The following is a 20,615-nucleotide window of genomic DNA, read 5'->3' as shown; positions in this document are numbered from 1 at the left end:
GCATAAGAAAATGGAAAACTCTAAACTGTCCTGGCATCACTTTAAAGCAAGATCTGAACATGAGAGGCTAGGAACGATTGGATCTTTCCAATCAAAGATGACCCATGAACCTACCAGATTTTATTTTCTTTTAATTTTTTGTTTTGTTTTTGTTTCCCGTTGTCTTGGTTTTCTGTCTCTCATTCTCCCTCCCTTGCTATGTCTCGCTGTCCTGCTTGCTGTCTCTTCCCTACATCAACAGGTGAGAAGCCCCATCAATGCAGCATCTGCTGGCGCTCCTTCTCCTTAAAGGATTACCTTATCAAGCACATGGTGACACACACAGGAGTGAGGGCCTACCAGTGTAGTATCTGCAACAAGCGCTTCACCCAGAAGAGCTCGCTCAACGTGCACATGCGTCTCCACCGAGGGGAGAAGTCCTATGAGTGCTACATCTGCAAAAAGAAATTCTCCCACAAGACGCTCCTGGAGCGACACGTGGCCCTGCACAGCGCCAGCAATGGAACGCCTCCCGCGGGCACACCGCCAGCAGCCCACGCTGGTCCCCCAGGTGTGGTGGCCTGCACGGAGGGGACCACTTACGTCTGCTCCGTCTGTCCAGCAAAGTTTGACCAAATCGAGCAGTTCAACGACCACATGAGGATGCATGTGTCTGACGGATAAGTAGTATCTTTCTCTCTTTCTTATGAACAAAACAAAACAAAAAGAAACAAACAAAAAAAGCTATGGCACTAGAATTTAAGAAATGTTTTGGTTTTGTTTTTACTTTCTGTTTTTGTTTCGTTTCATTTTGTACTACATGAAGAACTGTTTTTTGCCTGCTGGTACATTACATTTCCGGAGGCTAGGGGGAACAGTTCGTTTTCCCAGTCTCCTGCGGATGGTGGCCTTAAGGCCCGGTAGTGCTTCAGGAGGTCCACTGGTTGGATCTCTAGCTACTGGCCTCTAAATACAACCCTTCTTTACAAAAAAAATCTTTAAAAAAAAAAAAAGTAAAAAAAATTTTTTTTTCACTTGTGAAGAGCACTACAAAAATCTATAACAAAATCTAAAAGGCCTACTGTCTCTAAGTACACCGCTTGCAGTGTTTCCATGGATGTTCTCACAATTCTGGCCGCTTGGACTTCACAGTAACCAGTGGTAACTGTGGAATATCCCTTCTGGTTGAAAACCCAGGGGAAAGGCCCTGCTGTTGTCCACCTACCACGTTGTCTGATTTCATGAAAGGGCTGTGGGGGTGGTGGGAAGGGGCAGTGGATGCGGTGGTGTGGGAAAGGCAAACGGCAGGCTTCCCTCCCAGATTCCGCTCGAGCCCACGCCCGGGCCTGCCTCCTCAGTATCCCCCGCCCCTTCAGCAGAAGCCAGGAAGACTTGAACAAGCAACAAGCAACAGTGGCTCTCGTATTTATTCAGTGTCTTCGCTGAGGCCCAGCCTCAGCACAATCAAGAGGGACTTTCATGAAAGGCAGGAATGCAGATAAAACAAAGATATCAGAGGTTTGCACCTACGTTTCTAGGTACAAAAGAAGGATTATTTCCAACAATCTTTGCAAAAAAAAAAAAGTGTCAGGATATATTCTTGTGGAAGAGAAAAAGAAAGAGAAATGGAGGGCGGGGGGATTAAAAAAAGTTCTTGAGGCTTTTTTAATTCAAAATTTTATAGAGGGGCGAAAGTGATGTTTACCAGATAGAATGCTGATTTTTTTAATATATTTACAACAGTATTTGTGTAAAAAAAAAAAACAAAAAAATGAGATTGTTAAAAGTAACTTTTTTTTTTTTTTTTTTGGTTTTGCATACACTGCCACCAATCCCTTCTATTTTATTTCACACACGTATATATTTTTTGGTAAGTCAAGACTGTTAAGGTTAGCAATACTGCTTCCAGATAGAGAGAATAAAAGGCAACTAAAGTTATATTTGAAAGAGAGGAAGGATATTTTCTTCATATTTTTTTTTAATTTTTCTTAATTTCTATTATTTTAAGTATTGCCTGGGTTGATAAGGGCTTTCAGTGGCCCGCCCATCCCTGCTGTAATTTGAACTGCTGCTTTGTATTTTGATATGTAGTTTCTTGACTCGTAGCAAGCTTAAGTTGCTCCACTGATTTTTTTTTTTTTTTTTTTCCAAATGACCCATCTAGAGTTTCTTTTCATCAGAGGAATGCTTATCTTTCAGAAACAGATTTCTTGCTTCTCCAAAAGTTCATTGAGATCTGATGATTCTAGAATTTCTATTAACTTTACTCTTTTCTTTGATGAAACACTAGTAGTCTAGAGGTCTTGACAAGTGAGTTCTTTTCTTTTGTGGTCAGCCAGGAGGAGGTGTTCACAGACCTCCTCGCCCTTCACAGCTGTTTAAGAGAGCGTCCTTATCAGAAGCCAGTTACAGATCAAGGTGCGTTGATGCCAAAATTACTTCCTTCCCTTCAAACTATCACCTTCAGACTATCTCCGCCATGAATGGGAAGGCACAATAAGATGACCATTCTTTGGATGATTTCTTAACCTTTACTTTTTTGGAAAGGTTTTGGGGCAATGAATAAAAATTCATTTCCCCAACCATTGCATCATCCCTGATGCCACTCTCTCTCCCTAGTTGGGATTTCTCTCCTCGGTCCCAATCAAGATGTCATAATAGAGATTTTTCCACAATAGACAGTGTCCTGAAGGGATCCCAACTCAAATACAGGAATTCTTAAACCAAACTGAAACTCTGAAAATGATTTCATTGTTGGGTATATTTTAACACGTTTAAGGGGGTAAAAAGTCTGTCTTGAATTAGAAACACCAAACTATAATTTTTTAAAAAATGAAGAAAAAAAGAGAGTATTTTAGTTTCAAAATGACTTTGCATTTTAATTTAATTTTCCTTCTAATTTTCTTGTCAGTATTTTATTTACAAAAACTGTGCAGCAAACGAGGGAAAATCTTCCAAGGCAAGCAACTCTATAATGACTAAGTTGGTTCTATTCATAATTTTAGACATTTGATTAACTTGGCTCTCTTCCAGGTGTTTTTCATGATGTATAATAGGGTTAGAGCAACTGGAGTATATGTGACTTTGATTTGGTCTTATGGTCCTTAAGTCAATAGATACTTTGCTAGAAGTGTGAATATAGTTTTGGAAGGTTACTTGACTATGAGTATCATCAGCGTGATTTCTAAGAGGAGTTTTCCAAGGATTGTGTGTCCAGAGTTGACCTGTTCTAAAAGTTAGTGGAAACCAGCTTCAGAAATAAGAAAAAGCCCATTTCTCTACTGCTAATTTTGTTTTTTTTAATTCCGATGTTGTAAAACTCTAATATTTCCACTTAGCACCGATAGAGGGAGCATTAGTTAATTAACTATGTCATGGAATTGTTTTGATGTTTAAAAAAACAAATCATTCAACCAATGAAATAAAAAAAAAAAAGACTGAAATTCACCAATTAAGAAATCGTTCTTAAAATCTAGAGGAAAATGGCATAAAATCACTCAGCCACTCAGCATATGTTACAAACAAAAGAAGGCCCAAAGCCACTGTAAAATATTTTTAACGATTTGATAATAGCCCCTTTAAAATAGTGTCTTTATTCAAACCTCAGCAAAATTGGCAGGATTTATAATACTTCCAGAAAAGAAAATCTTGGGTGCCGTTGTGGGCCACGTTTAGCTATCTGCTTCTCAAATCTGAAGAAGACCCATTTGCCGTAATGCTGATTGGTCATATAAAAGGCTAAGCAATTGCGTTAAAATCCACCTTTTGTCATAAGACATGTAGGAGAAAGTTCCAGATGGGTTTGAGACCCCTAAGGTTCATCCATTCCCTGCAAAGGAAGTTATCTCTCTCTGTTTTTTTAATTCTTGGTAAGGAGATAAAATACTGTAGTCCATGACAGTATGACTTGTTCCTACTGTGTGTCTATTCCCCCAAAACATCTCACAGCCTAAAGTAGTCACCGGATTGTTCTCTGGAGAGAGGAAGGAGCTAGATTGGAGTGGGGCACTATGTGGCGGGTGGCGGGGCGGGGGGAAGCAGTGAAGTTGTTGTGGGGCTGTTACTGTATGTCCTGGCCTCTGAAGGAGCTGCTTTCCAAACCAACCAACATTTTAAAAAAGTAAACCAGTCTGTACCTATTTTGAAAGGATAGAGATGTTTTTAGACTGGTAATACTTACCACTGAAATTAAACAATCACAAACACCTTAGGTAGTGTAGAAGCTTGGAGATCAGATGACAAGCATGGATCCTTTCTTTCTATTGGTTTCAATTCCAAACAACCTTCTTATGTTTAGAACTTCATGCTAGAATACTGTGAGTGCTAAAATCTTTTTTGTTCTGTTTTGTTTTTTTCGGTATCCAGGAAAAAAAGATAAATAGGAAGCAAATATTCCAGATTTAAGACCTCTTAGAAAGAATACAGGAGATAAGAACTGGTATGGAAAGTAACTTTTTTCTTTTTGAGCAGTTTCTGATTTAAAAACTAAATTTGTTTAACAAGAAAAAGGAAAAAGGTCAAAGAGAAAGGATTGTCTCAATAGAGTTCATGAAGAATAAAATTTACTAATACTAAAAACATTGTAACATCTCAGAGTGGTGGGCAATTTTCTTTTTCTATTAAATACAAGGTACAAAACAAAACAAAAAAAAAGCCCTCAAATGGGTAAACTATAACCCTAAAAATGAAAGGAATTTAGAACAGGATCTGATATAAAACCTGTACATACGGGAAGAGTGAGAAATAAGCCAGGCAAACCAATCTGTTGAGTGAAAGTCTCTGTATCAGATATTTTTTTTTTTTTACTATTTACTTTAATTGAGTCCTAATGTTTGCTCCTTGTAATGGTTTTACAGAATTTTCCCTCCCAAAATTCCTAATCTCTTTGTGGCAGGTCAACTCCCAATGAGTAAGCATGGTGGATAATTTCCTGCTCTTGTTTCGGCTGCAGTCCATTGCTTCTTCCCAGCCATCTTGGATGTCACAGTAGCTCCTGGTCTTAGAAAGACTTGGGTTTGCTTTGTTTAAAAGTCCTAGGGGTTTTATTTTGTATCATCACAATATTCTATAAGGAACATGAACACCCTTTCTCAGCTCGTGAATGGTGGAAATTCGTGTGTTCTGAGAATGTAAAGGTTTAGGTGTCCTCCAGGTGTGGTTCTCTCATGTGAGTCCTGTTGCCTTGACCCATGTGTGTACTTCTGTCTCACAAGCACACCAGGGGTCTGTGCCCAGCCCTACTCCACACCAGTGGTCTCCCTCAGCGCAGAAGTTGAAAAAGGCTATGTGCCCTCTACAAAACCCCTCAGATCCCTGAGACAACATAAGAAGGGCTCAGGCTGCTTTCTTGTCGAGGCTCCTCCGTAATGCTCCCAACACCTGCTGCCTTTCGGAAAGGCAAGATTGAGGTAGATCTGGTGAAGATTCACTGTGCCTGCTCTGAAACGTCCCACTCTGGTTGGAGGAGAGGTTATTTCATTAGCTGGGGCTCGGAGCAGTAGGATATGTGATTCTGCAGAAAAGGTTTCATATATCCGCCCGCCTGCCTCTGCTACAGCCAGTGTGCTGCTCCAGCGACAGGAAACACAATGAAGGTGCAACACCAGAGCAGACCCAACCGGAGATGGCCTGGGGACTTAGAACAGGAGAAAACCCTTTCTGCTGTGACCTGACTCTTAAAATAAATCTTCTAAAAGCATTCTTTAATTTAATAGCGAGTTGAAGTCCAGCTTAATGGAAGCCCTAGGAGAGAGAACAAAAGGATTGAGAAATGTATTTGGCACCCAATAATGCTAAACCAAAAACACCCAACTACAAAAGTAGGAACTTGGGCAAGAGGTATTTAGAGAAATCTCTAGGCTTTTCCATGGTTAGGGTCGACAGATTTTGTTTTGAGTGATTCTGGCTGGCTCTTAGAAACCTCTTTACTCACAAGAAAAGAACTTTATTTAAATAGCCAATTTTGACCTCCAGAAAAAAAAAATTTTAAAAGAATAATAGAACACTAAAGACAGAACCACGTGACTTGGTGACAAACAAAAGGAATGGCACACTTGAATTTCAATAGACTCCCTAATTCCATAGTAAAAGCAAGGTGACCCAATGCCTCCCAAGCCTGGGAGACAGTCCATCTGCAGTGCCTGTAGAAAGAGCGAGCTGACTCAGCCACTGGGCTTTCTGGGCTAGACAGAACTTTGAGGCTGGGAAGACAGCAGCTTCTTTCTCCTCTCTATGTTTTCATGAAAGAAAAGGGCTGTTCTCCTAGGTGCCCAGGAAATAGATAATGTGGGGTAAACTTTTCAAAAGCCATCTCTACCCTGGTACTCAGGCTGCATAAAGAGATGAAAAGAAGGACTCAAGAGAGCTTTGGCTCTAGAAAAGAATATTTTCATGTTCCCAAGGGCTGTCTGTATAGAGTTGCCATTTCTGATAGTGCTTAAACCTACACAAGAGGAAAGGCTGTAGTGACTTAGTGTTCCTGTAAACATACAACATGGAATTACTAACCCGAAGCATCACTCTAGCACTAGGTATCAAAGTGACCAGCCTGACCAAAATACCCCAAAGATTTTTCTAGGTCTCTGAAGATTTTTCCCCCTTGGACACTGAATCTATAGCTAGGTTGTCTGGTGACATCACGTCAGCAGTGTACAACAGCAGATCCCAGAGAATGGTTGTAAGACAATAGAGTTTGTTACAGTTCTTTCTAGAGGGAAGAAATAGATGAAGGCTGCATAGTTTGAGTTCCTTTTCAGAGCTATGTGTTTCCGTTTCACTGAACAAGGGTAAACAGTATCTTGCATCACCACCAACCAAAACACCTGCCGTTCCAGTAGTTTCTTCAGGCCCAGGCTGTTGTTCCATAAATTGAATACTTGCAGACTGAAATATAAACTGAAGTGACTTCAGTTAGGATCTTTTCTCAAGAAAAGAATTATTGCCTTAAATCAGAAAGCCCAGGAAAGAGGACAGAAGATAAGGTAATTGGAAAGGTGTTAAGACACGGGCATTTCTTGCTTTTTAATGGTTGCGTTATTGCAAAAATAAGTCATGAGAACCATGGAAACATAACTTTTGGGAGAGGCACCAAACTTGTCCAGAACTGGCTGCTCTCAGAAGGTAGCTGCAATTTCCTGTCTATTCTATTTCAGTGACATAGGTCTGAGCTGTGCGTAAAGCAAGCATCATATTAGCTGAAGAGCGGATCCCGTAAAATGAATCACAAGTGCTTGGGATGCCAATGTTAAACCTGTCCTTAACAGGGAACACAGTCGCAACAAAAGCCTTCTTCCTTGTACAGTATGTATTTCCTCAGTTTCAAAGAGCATCTGGGTTATTTGGTGGTTCTTTGTTTAAATGCAAATTCATAGCTTTCAAGTCTTCAGTTAAGGACCATCATCTGCAGGTCAGAGGCAACTCCAGTCACAAGTATGGGAGTCCCAGCTTTTGAGATACCTAAATAGGCTGTTAAAAGTCCGTACTAGCCCTCTTTCAAGTTCAGAGGTTCCCTTGGCTCAAAATGCCTCAATGAGATTCTGATGTACCTGAAACATAAATAAATAACCCTACAGGAGACATCCAAGTCTACTCCTGATGCCACAGAAGGTTATTATTGCCCAGCCCAAATTGTGGGAATTTATATGTAGATTCCAGTCATGACAGGGACTGACCCCGTCTAGGTCTAGTGTCTCAGCTGCTGTCCCAGAGGATCTGCATGAGTATACGTCACACATGTACTCACTCAGCTTGAGGTCCTCACCATACAGAACCCCTCCGTACTCGGATTCCCCACTGACAAGATAGATTCCGGAATTTCTAGTTAGGAGTCAAAGGTCTCACACATTTCATACATCTGCTGTGCTCTGTTGCCTTAGCTGGGTGCATCAGTGCTATGGGCTATCGGTGATGAGGCTTTGGGGCATTCTGAAGGAACCCAACAGTCAGTCATTTCTGTGGATCCCTTTCATGAGAAACTTGAATATACTTGTGTGGAATGGAGTTCACTTACAAGATCTACACTTCTGTTGGATATACTGGTGTGTGTGTGTGTGTGTGTGTGTGTGTGTGTGTGTGTGTGTGTGCGCTCGCATGCATGTGCACGGAAACGTGCGCTAACTTGTAGTTTGGGGATGTATGCTCCTCAAACTAAGCACACACAGGCAGAGGTCCTGGTGCGTAGATGCAGTTGCCTCTTCCCACCACTCTGCTCAAGTCTTGTGGCTTCCTTCCCAGGAAGCAGTCACCTGTCCGCTCTGTTGGTTTCCATCGAGTTTCAGAGTTAAGTGAAACAAAGGCATCTTGTTGGATCCACTGCAAACCCACAGTGACAGGCTATTTTCCTCCAGAAGAAGGTAGAACAAAAGTACTCCCCTGGCAAATGAACAAGAGGGAGCAACAGCCTGGGGTACCTCACCAGGCCCCTTGGGGGGAGGTCACCCAGGCCAGGCAGACAAGTTTCCTACAAATTGTGGCCTGAGCTATCCCATGGCTGAAGGACCTCCATTCCTTTCCTCTATGCAACCCAATATGGGAATGTGTGTGCATGTATGCACGCACAGACACACACACACACACACGTGCCCACATGTAGGTTTTCTTCTCAAACTAATGCTTCTGAATCCTGCCTTCATCTGCAGGCTGTTGTCCTAATTCACAAACTGTGTCTCCCAAAACCAGCGTGGCCTTCGCCGAAGTCTTTCCAGGAGTGGATTGTTTGGCATGTCTAGCAAACCAGTAGACTACTGGGAGGGTGTTTTGGGGGGAATCTCTAATAATTGACAGCTCTGGTCCATCACAAACATTAAAACAGAACGCCACTCCAGTGTAATATACTACCTGAATGGATCTGGCTATCAGAGCTGATTTGGGAGGCTTGGTGGCCTGGAAACTGTCAGATTGACTTCTCACTCCCATACCCTTCTCTTACTAGATGGTTTATTATTTTTTATGACATGTAGGTTATTTCTGCTTTACAGAATGAAGAGAACATTTTTCTGTCCTCTTCTCTTTTGATGACTCTTCCCCCCCCATTAAGTAAGGTTACTTAACAGTTGTCATTTTTTTGTTATTGTTTCTAAAAATGTATATTGTCTTTCTATAGCCAAAAGAAGTCTGTGGCTGTAACCCTCTAGGTATTTCTTTTTACTGGGAAAAAAAAAATGAGTTTTTTTTTTAATTAACAGTACTAGTGACTTTGTGTGAATATGAGTTACTATTTAGGTATGCTTACTTAAGTACAGTACACTACATTGCAGTATTTCTGAAACCTAGAACATACATATTATATATCACAACTCTATATTGAAATATATATTACATCATATTCATGTTAACTTTTGAATCTGCCTATGATCACAAATTGATTGAAATATTATTTCTTTGCATCTGTCACCCATCTCCAACCTGCTGCGTTCATCTGGTGCGTTTAATAATAATCATTACTGCTCTCATTTGCTTTTCATATTATCAGCTTTGGTCTTGTTTTTACAGGATTTTAGAATTTTTTTTGAGCTCAGACTTAGCAAATGTAGGAAAGTGAAAACTTTTTTTAAAAACTTTTTTTGGGTGTGGCTAATACAAAAAGGTTCATATTCAAAGTGATCTTGTTTAGCCCACCCTGTCAATATCTGAAGATCAAAAGAAGTGCATTTGAATGTATCTGTCCTTTTGTCCTCTAGGACTGTCACTGTCTATATTTGCTTCTAAAAATCCGACCAAGGGGCTGCTTAACCTCCACGTGATCTGGCCAGCACTTACAAGCTGCATGTCAAAGTTGGCGCTTCTGAGCAGTGAAGGCAGCAAACTGCCTCATGGCCCAACTGCCTTCTCAAAGATTGATTTAAATACTGATTCTTTACAGACTGCAGGGAGCCCTGGTGGCAGTGGTTAAAGTGATCAACTGCTAACTGAAAGATCGGTGGTTCAAAACCACCGCAGGCTCCAGGGGAGAAAGATAGGACAGTCTGCTTCTGTAGAGATTTACAGCTTTGGAAACCCTATGGGGTCTCTATGAGTCAGAATCAACTCCACAGCGGTAGGGTTGTTTTTTTTTTTCTTTTATACATACTACTTTCTGTTTTCAGTATGCTTATAATTATTTTAACTAGTCTTCGCTGTTTCCCTTGAGGCAGCTTGGCAATACGGTGTTCATATACCTAGGAGATTTTGTTTAAAGCCAGAGTTTAAAGGATTTTCCATGACAGAGGCTGAGAGAAGTAGAATTCAGAAATACATTCTTCTTCTTCTTCTTTTTTTTTTTTTTAATCTACAGAACCCATAAAATTTGGACTTTGGGTATCTTGCCATAAGTAACTCTTTTTGTCTGCTAAGGCGAGGATTTGGTGACTTTTTTCTCTAACCATGCCATCGTGGGACTTCAGAAATCAGGCAGCCTGACTTTGTAACACTTTCATACAGTATTTTCGGATAAAGAGGTTGTTCAGCTTCCCTCAGCAACTCAGCCCAATGCCTGGAACATCTTAGAGTTGAATAAGCTTTACGTCCATCCTGGATGCCTGACACCAGGCTCATTGCCTCTGCTGGCCACAGAGGACAAATGAAACCAGCTGTTCCTAGCACCGTAAAGCCCTTCCCACACTCGGCCAATCTTAAAGGCTTCTCAGTGTGAATAACACCAATCCCTTCCTTTCATCTTTTCTCAGAGATATTTGTTTTCTAATCCCATCCCCTTCTGCTGTGGCTCTCCAGCTAGTCTTTATTTTTTCTCTATCAAAGCTGCTCTCAACCTCTTCCCAGTGATGAAGCCTGATACTCATTAAAGAACTACCTATGCTAGCCTACAGTGGGGCCTGACATTGAGTCTCATAGCAGAATTACCAATCTGTTTCTCCATCAGTCTTCAAATGATTATGTTTTTATTAGACGAGCATAATTGTGAGTTCAATGGTAGTGAGGTTGTTCTTTTTCCAATGATTATATAATACCCAAATTGTATCAGCTTCATTATTTTCTTCTCCTGACCCTTTCCTTTTTAGTTCTTGTTTCTCTTCAAATTGCCTAGTCTTCAAATCACCACTCCACAAAACTCTAATAATTATGAGCCCTAATTGTTCATTTCCCTTTCTTCTCCCCACCCTATCTAGAATGTTCTTCTTTAAGTTTTACTCAGTTAAAGAGTATCGAGGGAGTGAATTCGTACACTTGAGACTCGTAGGCAGAATGAAGCATGTCTTCGTGGCAACTGCAGTTTTGAAAAGGTATCAATATTCGTTTGAGAGTGGGAGGACCTTGAGTCATAATTTTAAATGTCAGCCATACTTAGCTGAGGTCATTAATTCCTTTTTACCTTCACATTTGGCCAAGAGATAAAGAGAAAAATGTTTTCTGTGCTTCTTTTTTCCTTTAAATACCACAGCATTCAGATTCCTGATATAGGTAGACCATTTCTGAAAGAGGAAAAAAAAAATAAAAGAAATCGTCAGTGTTGGCTATTTCTGTTCTTGCTGGTGCTTAGCCAAATAGCTGTATTTACCAGATATCAGATTTCTAGGGATCTAGAGAAAGTGGTGACATTCCAAAATAATGTTGATAACTGCTGCAGCCTCAGTGAGCTCTTCACAAACGAGTAAAGCCACTTCCACAAACACGTTCGAGGAGACAGTTAGGAAGAGTTCTTTCATTTACCACTTTTTTCAAAATAATAATTCATTGATTTAGAACTTTAAGCAGCAATTTGCCAAGGAATGAGAAGAGCTACAGTTTCTAAAGTGCCTGTTTTGCAACCTGAGGTTGTTTAAACGTAAACCTAATAAAATAGGTATTAAAATAATGGATACTTGAGGGATCACATGCTGTGCTCCCTAGTATGTGAACACTAACCATGTAATATGCTCTTCGGGCTAGATCTCATTCTGAGGAGTTTTCTAACTATCAGGACTATCTGCATGGCCCAAAAGATTGACCCTTTACAGGCATATCCCTTTACAGAATGCTTATAATGTCATTCACAGCAGCCCAGTACCGTCTTTCCTGACTACCAGTCCACCACTCTTGCCATGACAATGTGTTGCCTCTCAGCTCCTAAGAAGCTGAATTCTGTGACGTTTAGAGTGCTACGTGAGGTTGAGTCCACGGGGATCTGCTTTCAGTTCTCATTTTATCCGTTGACAAACAGGTAGCATCCACATTTAATAGTAGAAATATATTCTGAATTTGACTCGAGGCTTGACCCAACTTTTGTTTTAATCAAACCAATTAATAACATACTCCCTGCTCCCCATGAATAGAAGGGTCCCCATGAATACAAGGTCCAAAGAGTCTTCCTGAGTCATGCATCTAACAGGAAACCAATGTTCTTAAATCCAATATGTATAATGCTGAGGACTGTGCTCTTCCCTTGGCATGTTCTCCCATTCAGTTGTGTCTCCTTCTCTTCTTTTTACCATCTTGACTCCCTGTGTCTTTATCTAAAGCACTCTGTGTTTGAAGTATTCTTCTCCTCAGGCTTTGACTTCTACAGGAATATATCACCCTTTTAAATCCTAAAATACTGTCATTTAATGTGTCATGTGGAATAGGGAAGGATCCGGCTCTGATAGGTCCCATTTGGTCCAGTTAATCAGAAGGGTATCTGCAGGATGCTTTCTTGACTTCGTTCCTTCTGGTTCTCCAAGCACAACTCCAATCCTAACCTCTGCTTTAATCTCACGTTAATGCCCAAAGTCTCTTTAATGTTCTAGAGACTCCAGGGTATAAATTTCTTATTGCCTGTGAGCTCCCTGCTTTTCTAAACCGACAACCGTCGGGAGCGCCAGTGGCCCTCACAGGAATGAAGGCAGCAGAATCTTGACCAGAAGCATAGAATATATTAGGATGATAGGGAGAGATATCTTTTTTCTTTTTCTTTTTCTTTTTCTCTTAAAAAGCCTGCTTGCCCCCCAGCAATGCCTTTTAGCCGGTCTGCATTTCATTTTACAGATATGTAATTTTAGGATTTTCAAGTATAGTTTAGGAAACATTCTAAGGTTGAGGCTAGTAGCAAGCCAGTTTATTTTCTGCCCTGTACTTTAGGACAAGTGTGCACAGATGCAATTCCTTCAAAGAAAGTGAAACTAACATAGCACAGCAAAGGGGTAATACTTTCACACATGGCAACAGCCGTTTGCTCTTGGTAAGCCTTGATTTAAGCATATAATTATTGTTTGTTTTTTTTTTTTTAAACCTAAAACTGGAGGAATGCGTATTTTAGTTAAAGTTTGTTGATTTGTTTGTTTCCCTTTATCCGTTTCTTCTCAAGGTAGTGAAAGGTTTTAATTCTTTCATTTTATACTTTCCATGGCCTTCGGACTTCCTGCCCTTACATTATTCATTTCTGCCTTAGAATGAAAGCCTTCCATCCAACCATTAAGCAGTCTTTTCTCCCTGAAAATCTTATCTTCCTTTCCTAATAGCACTTGAAAGCTTGCAGGAAAAACATTCTCTCTGCACTTTGAGGGTAGAATAGTTAAAATAAAAACTTCTTCTTGAGAAAGAAACCCTATTTACCCAAACTAACAGGTCCCAGGCCAAAGAATGGGAATTGACTGCAGATGAAGGTCATGCATTTGACACTGCAAAAGTCCTTACTGCCGTCTCACATCCTTTTGGGAACGAGGCTGGGAATAAATTAATTTCATTAAACCCCTCTTTGGGTATTTCTTATTAATACATAACACAGAAGACCCAGAAAATAAAAGAAAGGATGCTGCTAAAATGCCCAAATCAATAGATCTGTAGATTCCTATAATTGTGGGGAATTCTTGTTTATTCATTTCAAGACTGTATGTGTTTATGAGGTCTTAAATAGAAAACTTCCACTTCCCCACTGCTTCTCATGCACCCACCTGAGCATTAGAGGTGATAATGATACAGTACTGCACCCACTCACACCCTCACCACCAAAACAGAAGAAAAACCAAATTTGAAACTTAAAGAAAAAAAGGAGATTGTAGTCCATTACTTGAAAGCATACTGTTTTCAACTCAACCTAATTTAAAGATAGCGTGATCACCTTTCAGAACCCTTCTTTGTGCTGTCATTTACTTTCTTTGCTGAATCTTTAAGATAATTGAAATCTATAAAGTAACAGAGGAGAAGCATAGAGGGGGATAGGAAAGGAAGGAACTCCATGCCATGTGACTAAATCTGAAACAGTTCTGGGTTCCTAAAGCCAGTACTCAGGGTTACCAGGGAACGTTAATACCACCCACTGCTTGTCATTCCTGCCCGTCTCTTGCTCCAGCAGTTCTAAGAAGTAACACATTAAGATAACCTCACTTCTTTGTGATTCCAGACTTCCCTTAATGCTGTCAAACAGCATAGAATAAGTGTAACCATTTGACTGCTCCTACACGTAATCTGCTCTCCAAGGCACAAGAAGAGTGTGCAAGAGAGATGACAGAAACTAAAATAATGGTTTAAAATTGATGTAAGACTTAGCCATAGCCTAAAATGCTTTGTGTATGTTCACAGCTCAGGTTATCTTTGAAAAACATGTTAGTTACTCTGTTCCTGCTCACCTTGGGACAAACCTTGATTTGGAACCTGCTGTCGATTGGTAGGAGAAAGTTCTCAAAAGTCTTTTCATCAGTTAAATTTCTTCCTTAGTCCCATTAATTTGAACCTCATGCTTCCTGAAGGTTTGTTGATAGAAATAAACTAAAAAATAATTGTCGTGTATCTAATGAAAGTTGTGCTTTGCACTATTGTTGAAGGAATTATGGTTTTCAGAATGGATGAAAGCAGAGTCTCTTCGTAATCCTTATCTTGATGAGTAAAGGCAAGAAGCTGATATTACAGAGAAAATCTATGGTAACTTTATGTTTTAAAGGACTTCAAACGTGCTGACCCTACTATGGCAAATGACTTTGCTTCCCTGAGATTTCCAGCTTTCGTAGGTGAATATGAGCACACAGGCAGATTTACAGTTGGATAATGGTAACCCAGGCAAACTGAAAACAGAGATCCTTGAGGATTATCAAATGCAAAGCATTTCTGCAGAGTCACTCCATACTACCACATCCCAGACTAATTCTAGACTAATCTTAAGGAAGAAGTAAGCTCTATAAGACATCCTACTATGAGTGTTTTTTTTTTAAAGAATAACACAAGAAGAGGTACAATGCCAACTCTGAATTTTGATGTAGTATTTCACTTTTATATTTAATAATTGTACTTTTTGTGTGAGTGTGTCCTTGAGCTATTTGTACCAGCTTTCAATCTGTCATCCTGAAAGGGGCTTTGGGAATTTCCGTGTGTGTGTATGTATATGTGTATTTATGTGTAGTCAGAAAAGAAGGCGAATAGGAGAGGAATGAGGTGATGGAGAAGGTGATCAATGTAGAAGAGTTAGCATTTCTAGTGTACATATCTATGTTATTTAAGGTGGCTGCTGCCCATAGTCATTGAGGAATAGCTGATGGCACTATTCAGAGATAAGAACCCAACGCTGTTAAATTTAGGACAGTGTTTTGGGAAACAGAAAAGCTTTATCTTTTTCTGTACCCATGCCCCTTAGCATTGGAGCCATTCGACATAATGAACACCATTAAATAAAAACCACTACTGACCTTTGCGTTAAATAGCTATTTTCCTCTTCTAAATACTACCCCTGGTTTCAGCGTGACTACTTCCCTGTATTTTCTGCCTGTTGGCTTAATGTTTTACAGAATAATACATAGGTGCATGAGAGTTATTTCTTTCCTTTGAGCTGAAACAAACAGAGGCAATGAAAGAGATGACTCACAGAAGTGTGAGGTGAAGACTGAATTTTCCACTTTTGTGGCACTGGTAACCTTTAGTAAGAGCTGTTTAGGGTTGAGCTTTGGGTTTGTAATAGGCTTTGTTGTTTTTTGTTTTGTTTTGTTTTGTTTTTGCACTAAATACGACTGCACTGCATTGCACTACTGAAATGTATTTACTTGTGCCAGGAGAGAGCGTGTGACATATGGGAAAGAAAGAGGCAAGTTAGGCAACAAGGAGCATCAAAAACGTGGAAGGTTATTTCCATTGTGCATGGCCTTAGCAGGGTTGGTAAGACTCTGTGTTATCTTGGCCAACTCTTGATCAGGCCTAGAAATTGCCGTGCTGAGAGACCTGTGTTCTTATTATAAGGAATCTGGATTAGCAGAGTAAATTGAGGACGTTTAAGGAGAACTTTGCCCAATATTATTTCCAACAAAGCTTTCAGTAAGAGCTGTGACTTCGTGGAAGCCAACTGGATATGGAAACCTTGGCTTTGGCCTATACCACAAAGCCCCTTCTGGGGCGCATGCAGTGGGGCAGAGGGCAGTGTAAGTGGTAGGTCCTTCTTTCAAAAAACAACCTTGTCATATTGGAGATATCCTTTCAGCCTGAGCATGCTTTTTCCATCCCTAGGCGAAACCTAGATCAGGCTAACCAAAGAGGAAGACCATGGGTGTGGTAAAGTCCTTTAAGATGACAGGAAGGGAACAGTGCAATAAACACTGAAGACCAGTGAGGTGATAACATTTATTTTGAAACAAGCTGGGCCAACTTTGAAATTAGAGGAAGGGTAGGAGGATGATCAGAATTTACTAGTTGCTCCATCATTTATCATTTATCAAGCAGAAGACCTTAACAGTGCCTAAAAGTTTAGTTTTGAAGTTCTTCTTTTATTTTTTTCTAATTTTTTGATTTATTTTTATTGGCTTTTTAAATCTTAGATGTAATCAGAGGTTGACAGCTTTTAGTGACCGTTAATAAAGGAAACTTGCACCACAGGATCGTGTGGGGCATAATGACAAAAGATTGATGATGCAAAAAAACTTTTCTCAAATCCAAGGTGACAGCTTTGAAGATTCTGCATCAGTAAGACAGGTTCCCAACCCATATAAACAGCTACTGTTGAATTTTTCTAAATGCTGTCACGTGTTTGGAATTTGGAAAACTCACTGTTGAGGCATCTTTCCTAAGATCCCAGCATTGATACCTGTCTTTTTGTCTCTCCTCCTTAGCATCCATCCACGTCTACTACCCCAAGTTAAAATGTGTGAAAAGGAATTGTCAGCCTAGCTAGTTATAAAAACTCCATTTAGAACTTTCAAAACTAACACAAGTGATTCCTTAAGTACTCAAAGCATTACACCATGTCTCCATTTTAAATAAGAAACTCTAAATTCAGAACTCTGAACAAGGTACTTAGAGATGTGTATTAGATAAGCACTAAGAGGGTGTTGGCTGGACCAAACCAAAGTTATAGAAGGAAATAATTGACCTGTCTTAATGTATTCACTCCGGGGATACTTCTCTTGAGGCTTTGGGAACAACTTCTTCCTTCGGACTTGTGCATTACCAATCCAGTTCTATCACCAAAGACTTTAACCTCCAGAGCCCGACTTCCTCTCTCCCAGACAAAACGTAGTACAACGTGCTCAAGGAACATGCTTTGGTGGTCAGGGGATAACACTTTGGTTTTCATTCTGTTCACAGTGGTATTGACAGGAGACATCGCTATTAGAGGAGTTACTGAACTATGACTTAGGGTTTGGTCAGAGGTTTAAAATTTAGGAAACAACAACAATAGCACTTGACACTGTAACTAGTCTTTAATAGAGACATACCTGGAGACTGATGGAGAGAAAGAAACTTCCATGGAAGAGAGTGAGCTAAATCATGTAGAACCATACAGGGATTTCTGGTAAAATGTAAGCAGCATGTCCACAAGTGTAAATCAGTGCTCGGGTTGGCCAGAGCCAAGAGCAATGGCTGGTAGGGGTGGGAGAGTCAGGTAACTGGCCAGTGAATTCAAGTATTGACGAAGTCACAGTCTAGGCTTCGTTTTGGTTGCTAGAGTGGTTAAAATGTCCATGCCTGTGGCAAAGAAAATGCTTGGAGGCTGATCTGTTGTGATAGTGCCTTTCTTGTTGTAGCAAGTACTAGATTAATAATTTGTCCAGTTATGCTTTTCTGGACCATTGATTGCCCCCAGTCTTCTGAGGAGACCTGAAGGGATAATACTCACTTAGAATGAAGGGATAAGATATTGCTCCTGGAATGCTGTGATTTGATATTTGCACTAGATTCTAAACTCTTACTTAAACTGGAGCAACCGAATGAGAGAAAAACCAAGGACAGCTCGAAGTTTTAAAAAAAACCAAAAGCAGTATTTTCTGACAGATTCCATTTCCTTTTCTTCTTTTTTTTTCTGGAAATAGCTTCACATCTGTTGGTTACCAAGGCCCATTCTTACAAATCCTTTCACACTGAATCATCAGTGTGAATTAACCATCAGACAGTGGTGGCTAACATGAAGGGACGCTGCTGTTACAACATCCTATGCCCCTTCTGCTTCATCATGGGAATTAGGGGGTGGGAACTCCTCCAGAGCCACCTAGCCCTTCAGTAGATACGCATGGATGGATATCATGATATCAGAGCCTGTAGCTAATCCTAAACTATGTTCAGAAAGAGAAAGAGACCAATGTGTTGAACCAAACAAAGGGGAATGGTACCCAAAGTTTGTCTACTTCTCCTCTATCTTCTTTTTCTTACCTCACCGCCATATCCTCTCTATCAGAATTTTATTTCTCTCATGTATTATATATCATCAGGAAAAAAAAAAAAAAAGTTTGGTTCCTTGGTGTCTCTCTTTACCAGTGGGATGGGGACTCTTGAAAAATTAAAAACAATTACCATCAGCAGTTCCCTTGCAGCCAACCGGTTTCTCAAATGCTGTCCACCTAGTCTAGACCAATCAACTGAGATAGCTTGAAAGTTTTGGCTGGCTCCAACCAGCTCTCCACTTAATTTCATTGTATTTCCATTTCTGTTTGAATGTTGAATGAGCCTATGGAAGGGTAGAAATAATCGGAAATCTTTGGAGGCTGCATTTCTAAGACATAGCTTGTCAGGAGTTTGTACTATCCAAAATATAACTTTCTACACCTGTTTTCAGTTTAATTTGTTGCCCTGATTATAATTTCTATTATAGTTGTGGTTATTTTTATAAAAATAGAGTCCATTTGCTATGTCTATTGGAGTAATTTTTTTCTAACTTCCCCACATGGATGCAGTACCAACTTGTTAATGAAATATTTTTTCTTATATTATTAATATTGTAATTCTACTGTAGACCAAAAATATAAAAATGGATTTGTTCCTTTTAAAGATATAAAACAACTAGTGAGTAAAAGATTAAGAGTTGAAGGCAAAGACAGAAGAATAGTGGTTAACCAAGTTGAGTTAGAAATCTAAAAGTAGCCTTACCTATTTTTTAACCTGTGCTTGCCAGTCATACCATAGTTGGGATTATATAGTTTTGGTTCCTTCACGCTTATGTTTTGTAATTCTTGTTTGTTTGTTTTTCTTTGATGTAAATGAGGTTGCACATCATGCTATTTTGGGCAATGCCTGATTTTATTATATTGTACTTTTTATCAGTCATTTCCTTTAGGAGGATGGGGGAAAGGTTTTATTCTTTTAATTTAAAATTTGTTTAATGCACTGGAAATAAGATTGGACACATTTCACTGTTTAAAAAATCCAAAACAAAACAAGAAACCATGAGGAAAAAACCAGCAACCAAATAAGCAGCAGGAAAAAAAATCTTATTTGTACTGACGAACACATAACAAAATACATCCCACATGAAAGATAAATATCATCATATAAGAAAAATGCATATTTTAAGCCACAATGCTAAAAATAAAAAGAAGCCTGGGTAAGTGGAGTGGGGGTGGGGAAAGGCAGTCCCTTGAGACGGAGATCTTACCATTGTTCCAGTTGGCGCCCAAACAGATTACATGGGAGAGAGGAGACTGTGGGAAGAAATGATCCACCCTTCCTCATACCCCCGGAGTGCTCCATTACCTTTTATCCTGTGCCTGAGCTCCATTTTGAGTAGAAAAGAAGATGTGCTATGCTTGAGAAAATGGCTCGTGTAGAGGTATGTGTACCATACATGTGTGGACACACCACAGTTCTCTGACCACCGGTGAGGCACGCTTGCATATTTCCCTTCTCGAAGAGGATTTGCGATGGATGGTCCCTCAATGGGGAGACTGTAACTCACTCAGTAGAGCATCAGCAAATGCTAAAGACACTCTTGAATTCAGCCTAAAAAAAAAAATCTCCATTCTTCAGCATGCCTAGATGAACCAATGAACCCATTCCAAATACACATTGAAAGGAAAGACAGATATTTTTCCTAGCCAACTGGCTGTATCATTTGTTAATGTTTGCTGGGTTTTTCTGGTTTTGTTTTGTTTTATAGAAGGGGTGGAAGTGGAGGTAACTTCACAATTCTAATACAGTTAATTGTTTTGCATCTTCCATGTTTTATGCAAAAACAGACATTTAAATCAATAAATAATCGTGCCCTAGACTGAAAGTTAATGTTTAGGAGAGGGGGAAAAAAATTGTTAGAATTTTTTCTACATTTTTTTGTGAAGACTCTTTTTTGGAAAGGAAGGATACATATTTTTGTTGTGTAATATTTTCTATTTTTGAATGCATTTTATTGGTACAAGACTGTTTTTTTGGTGAAGACATTATTTAAAAAAAAAAGAAAAAAACTAATTGAAAAGTTTGCCCTTAAGGATATGCTGCAGTTTTGAGGTTTAAAAAATAATAATAATAATAACTGATTCAAGATGCGTGTTAAAAGTTGGGATTATATT

The 20,615-nt window shown here is 39.7% G+C and overlaps 1 protein-coding gene across 9 annotated transcripts in view; it reads left to right on the top strand.

Moving 5' to 3' along the window:
* ZBTB20 (zinc finger and BTB domain containing 20) overlaps positions 1 to 13,155 on the top strand; it is a 356,126-nt gene extending 342,971 nt beyond the window's left edge. For all 9 annotated transcript variants that reach the window (XM_049891897.1, XM_049891354.1, XM_049888355.1 and 6 more), the window contains one exon: positions 242 to 13,155. In XM_049891897.1, coding sequence (XP_049747854.1) covers positions 242 to 663 — 422 coding nt within the window. In that variant the 3' untranslated portion in view covers positions 664 to 13,155. The remainder of the gene's footprint in view (positions 1 to 241) is intronic.
* Positions 13,156 to 20,615: the final 7,460 nt, after the last annotated feature.

This window comes from Elephas maximus, chromosome 1 (assembly GCF_024166365.1).
Source record: "Elephas maximus indicus isolate mEleMax1 chromosome 1, mEleMax1 primary haplotype, whole genome shotgun sequence".
Taxonomy (NCBI): domain Eukaryota; kingdom Metazoa; phylum Chordata; class Mammalia; order Proboscidea; family Elephantidae; genus Elephas; species Elephas maximus.
This window is presented reverse-complemented; position numbering and strand designations above follow the sequence as displayed.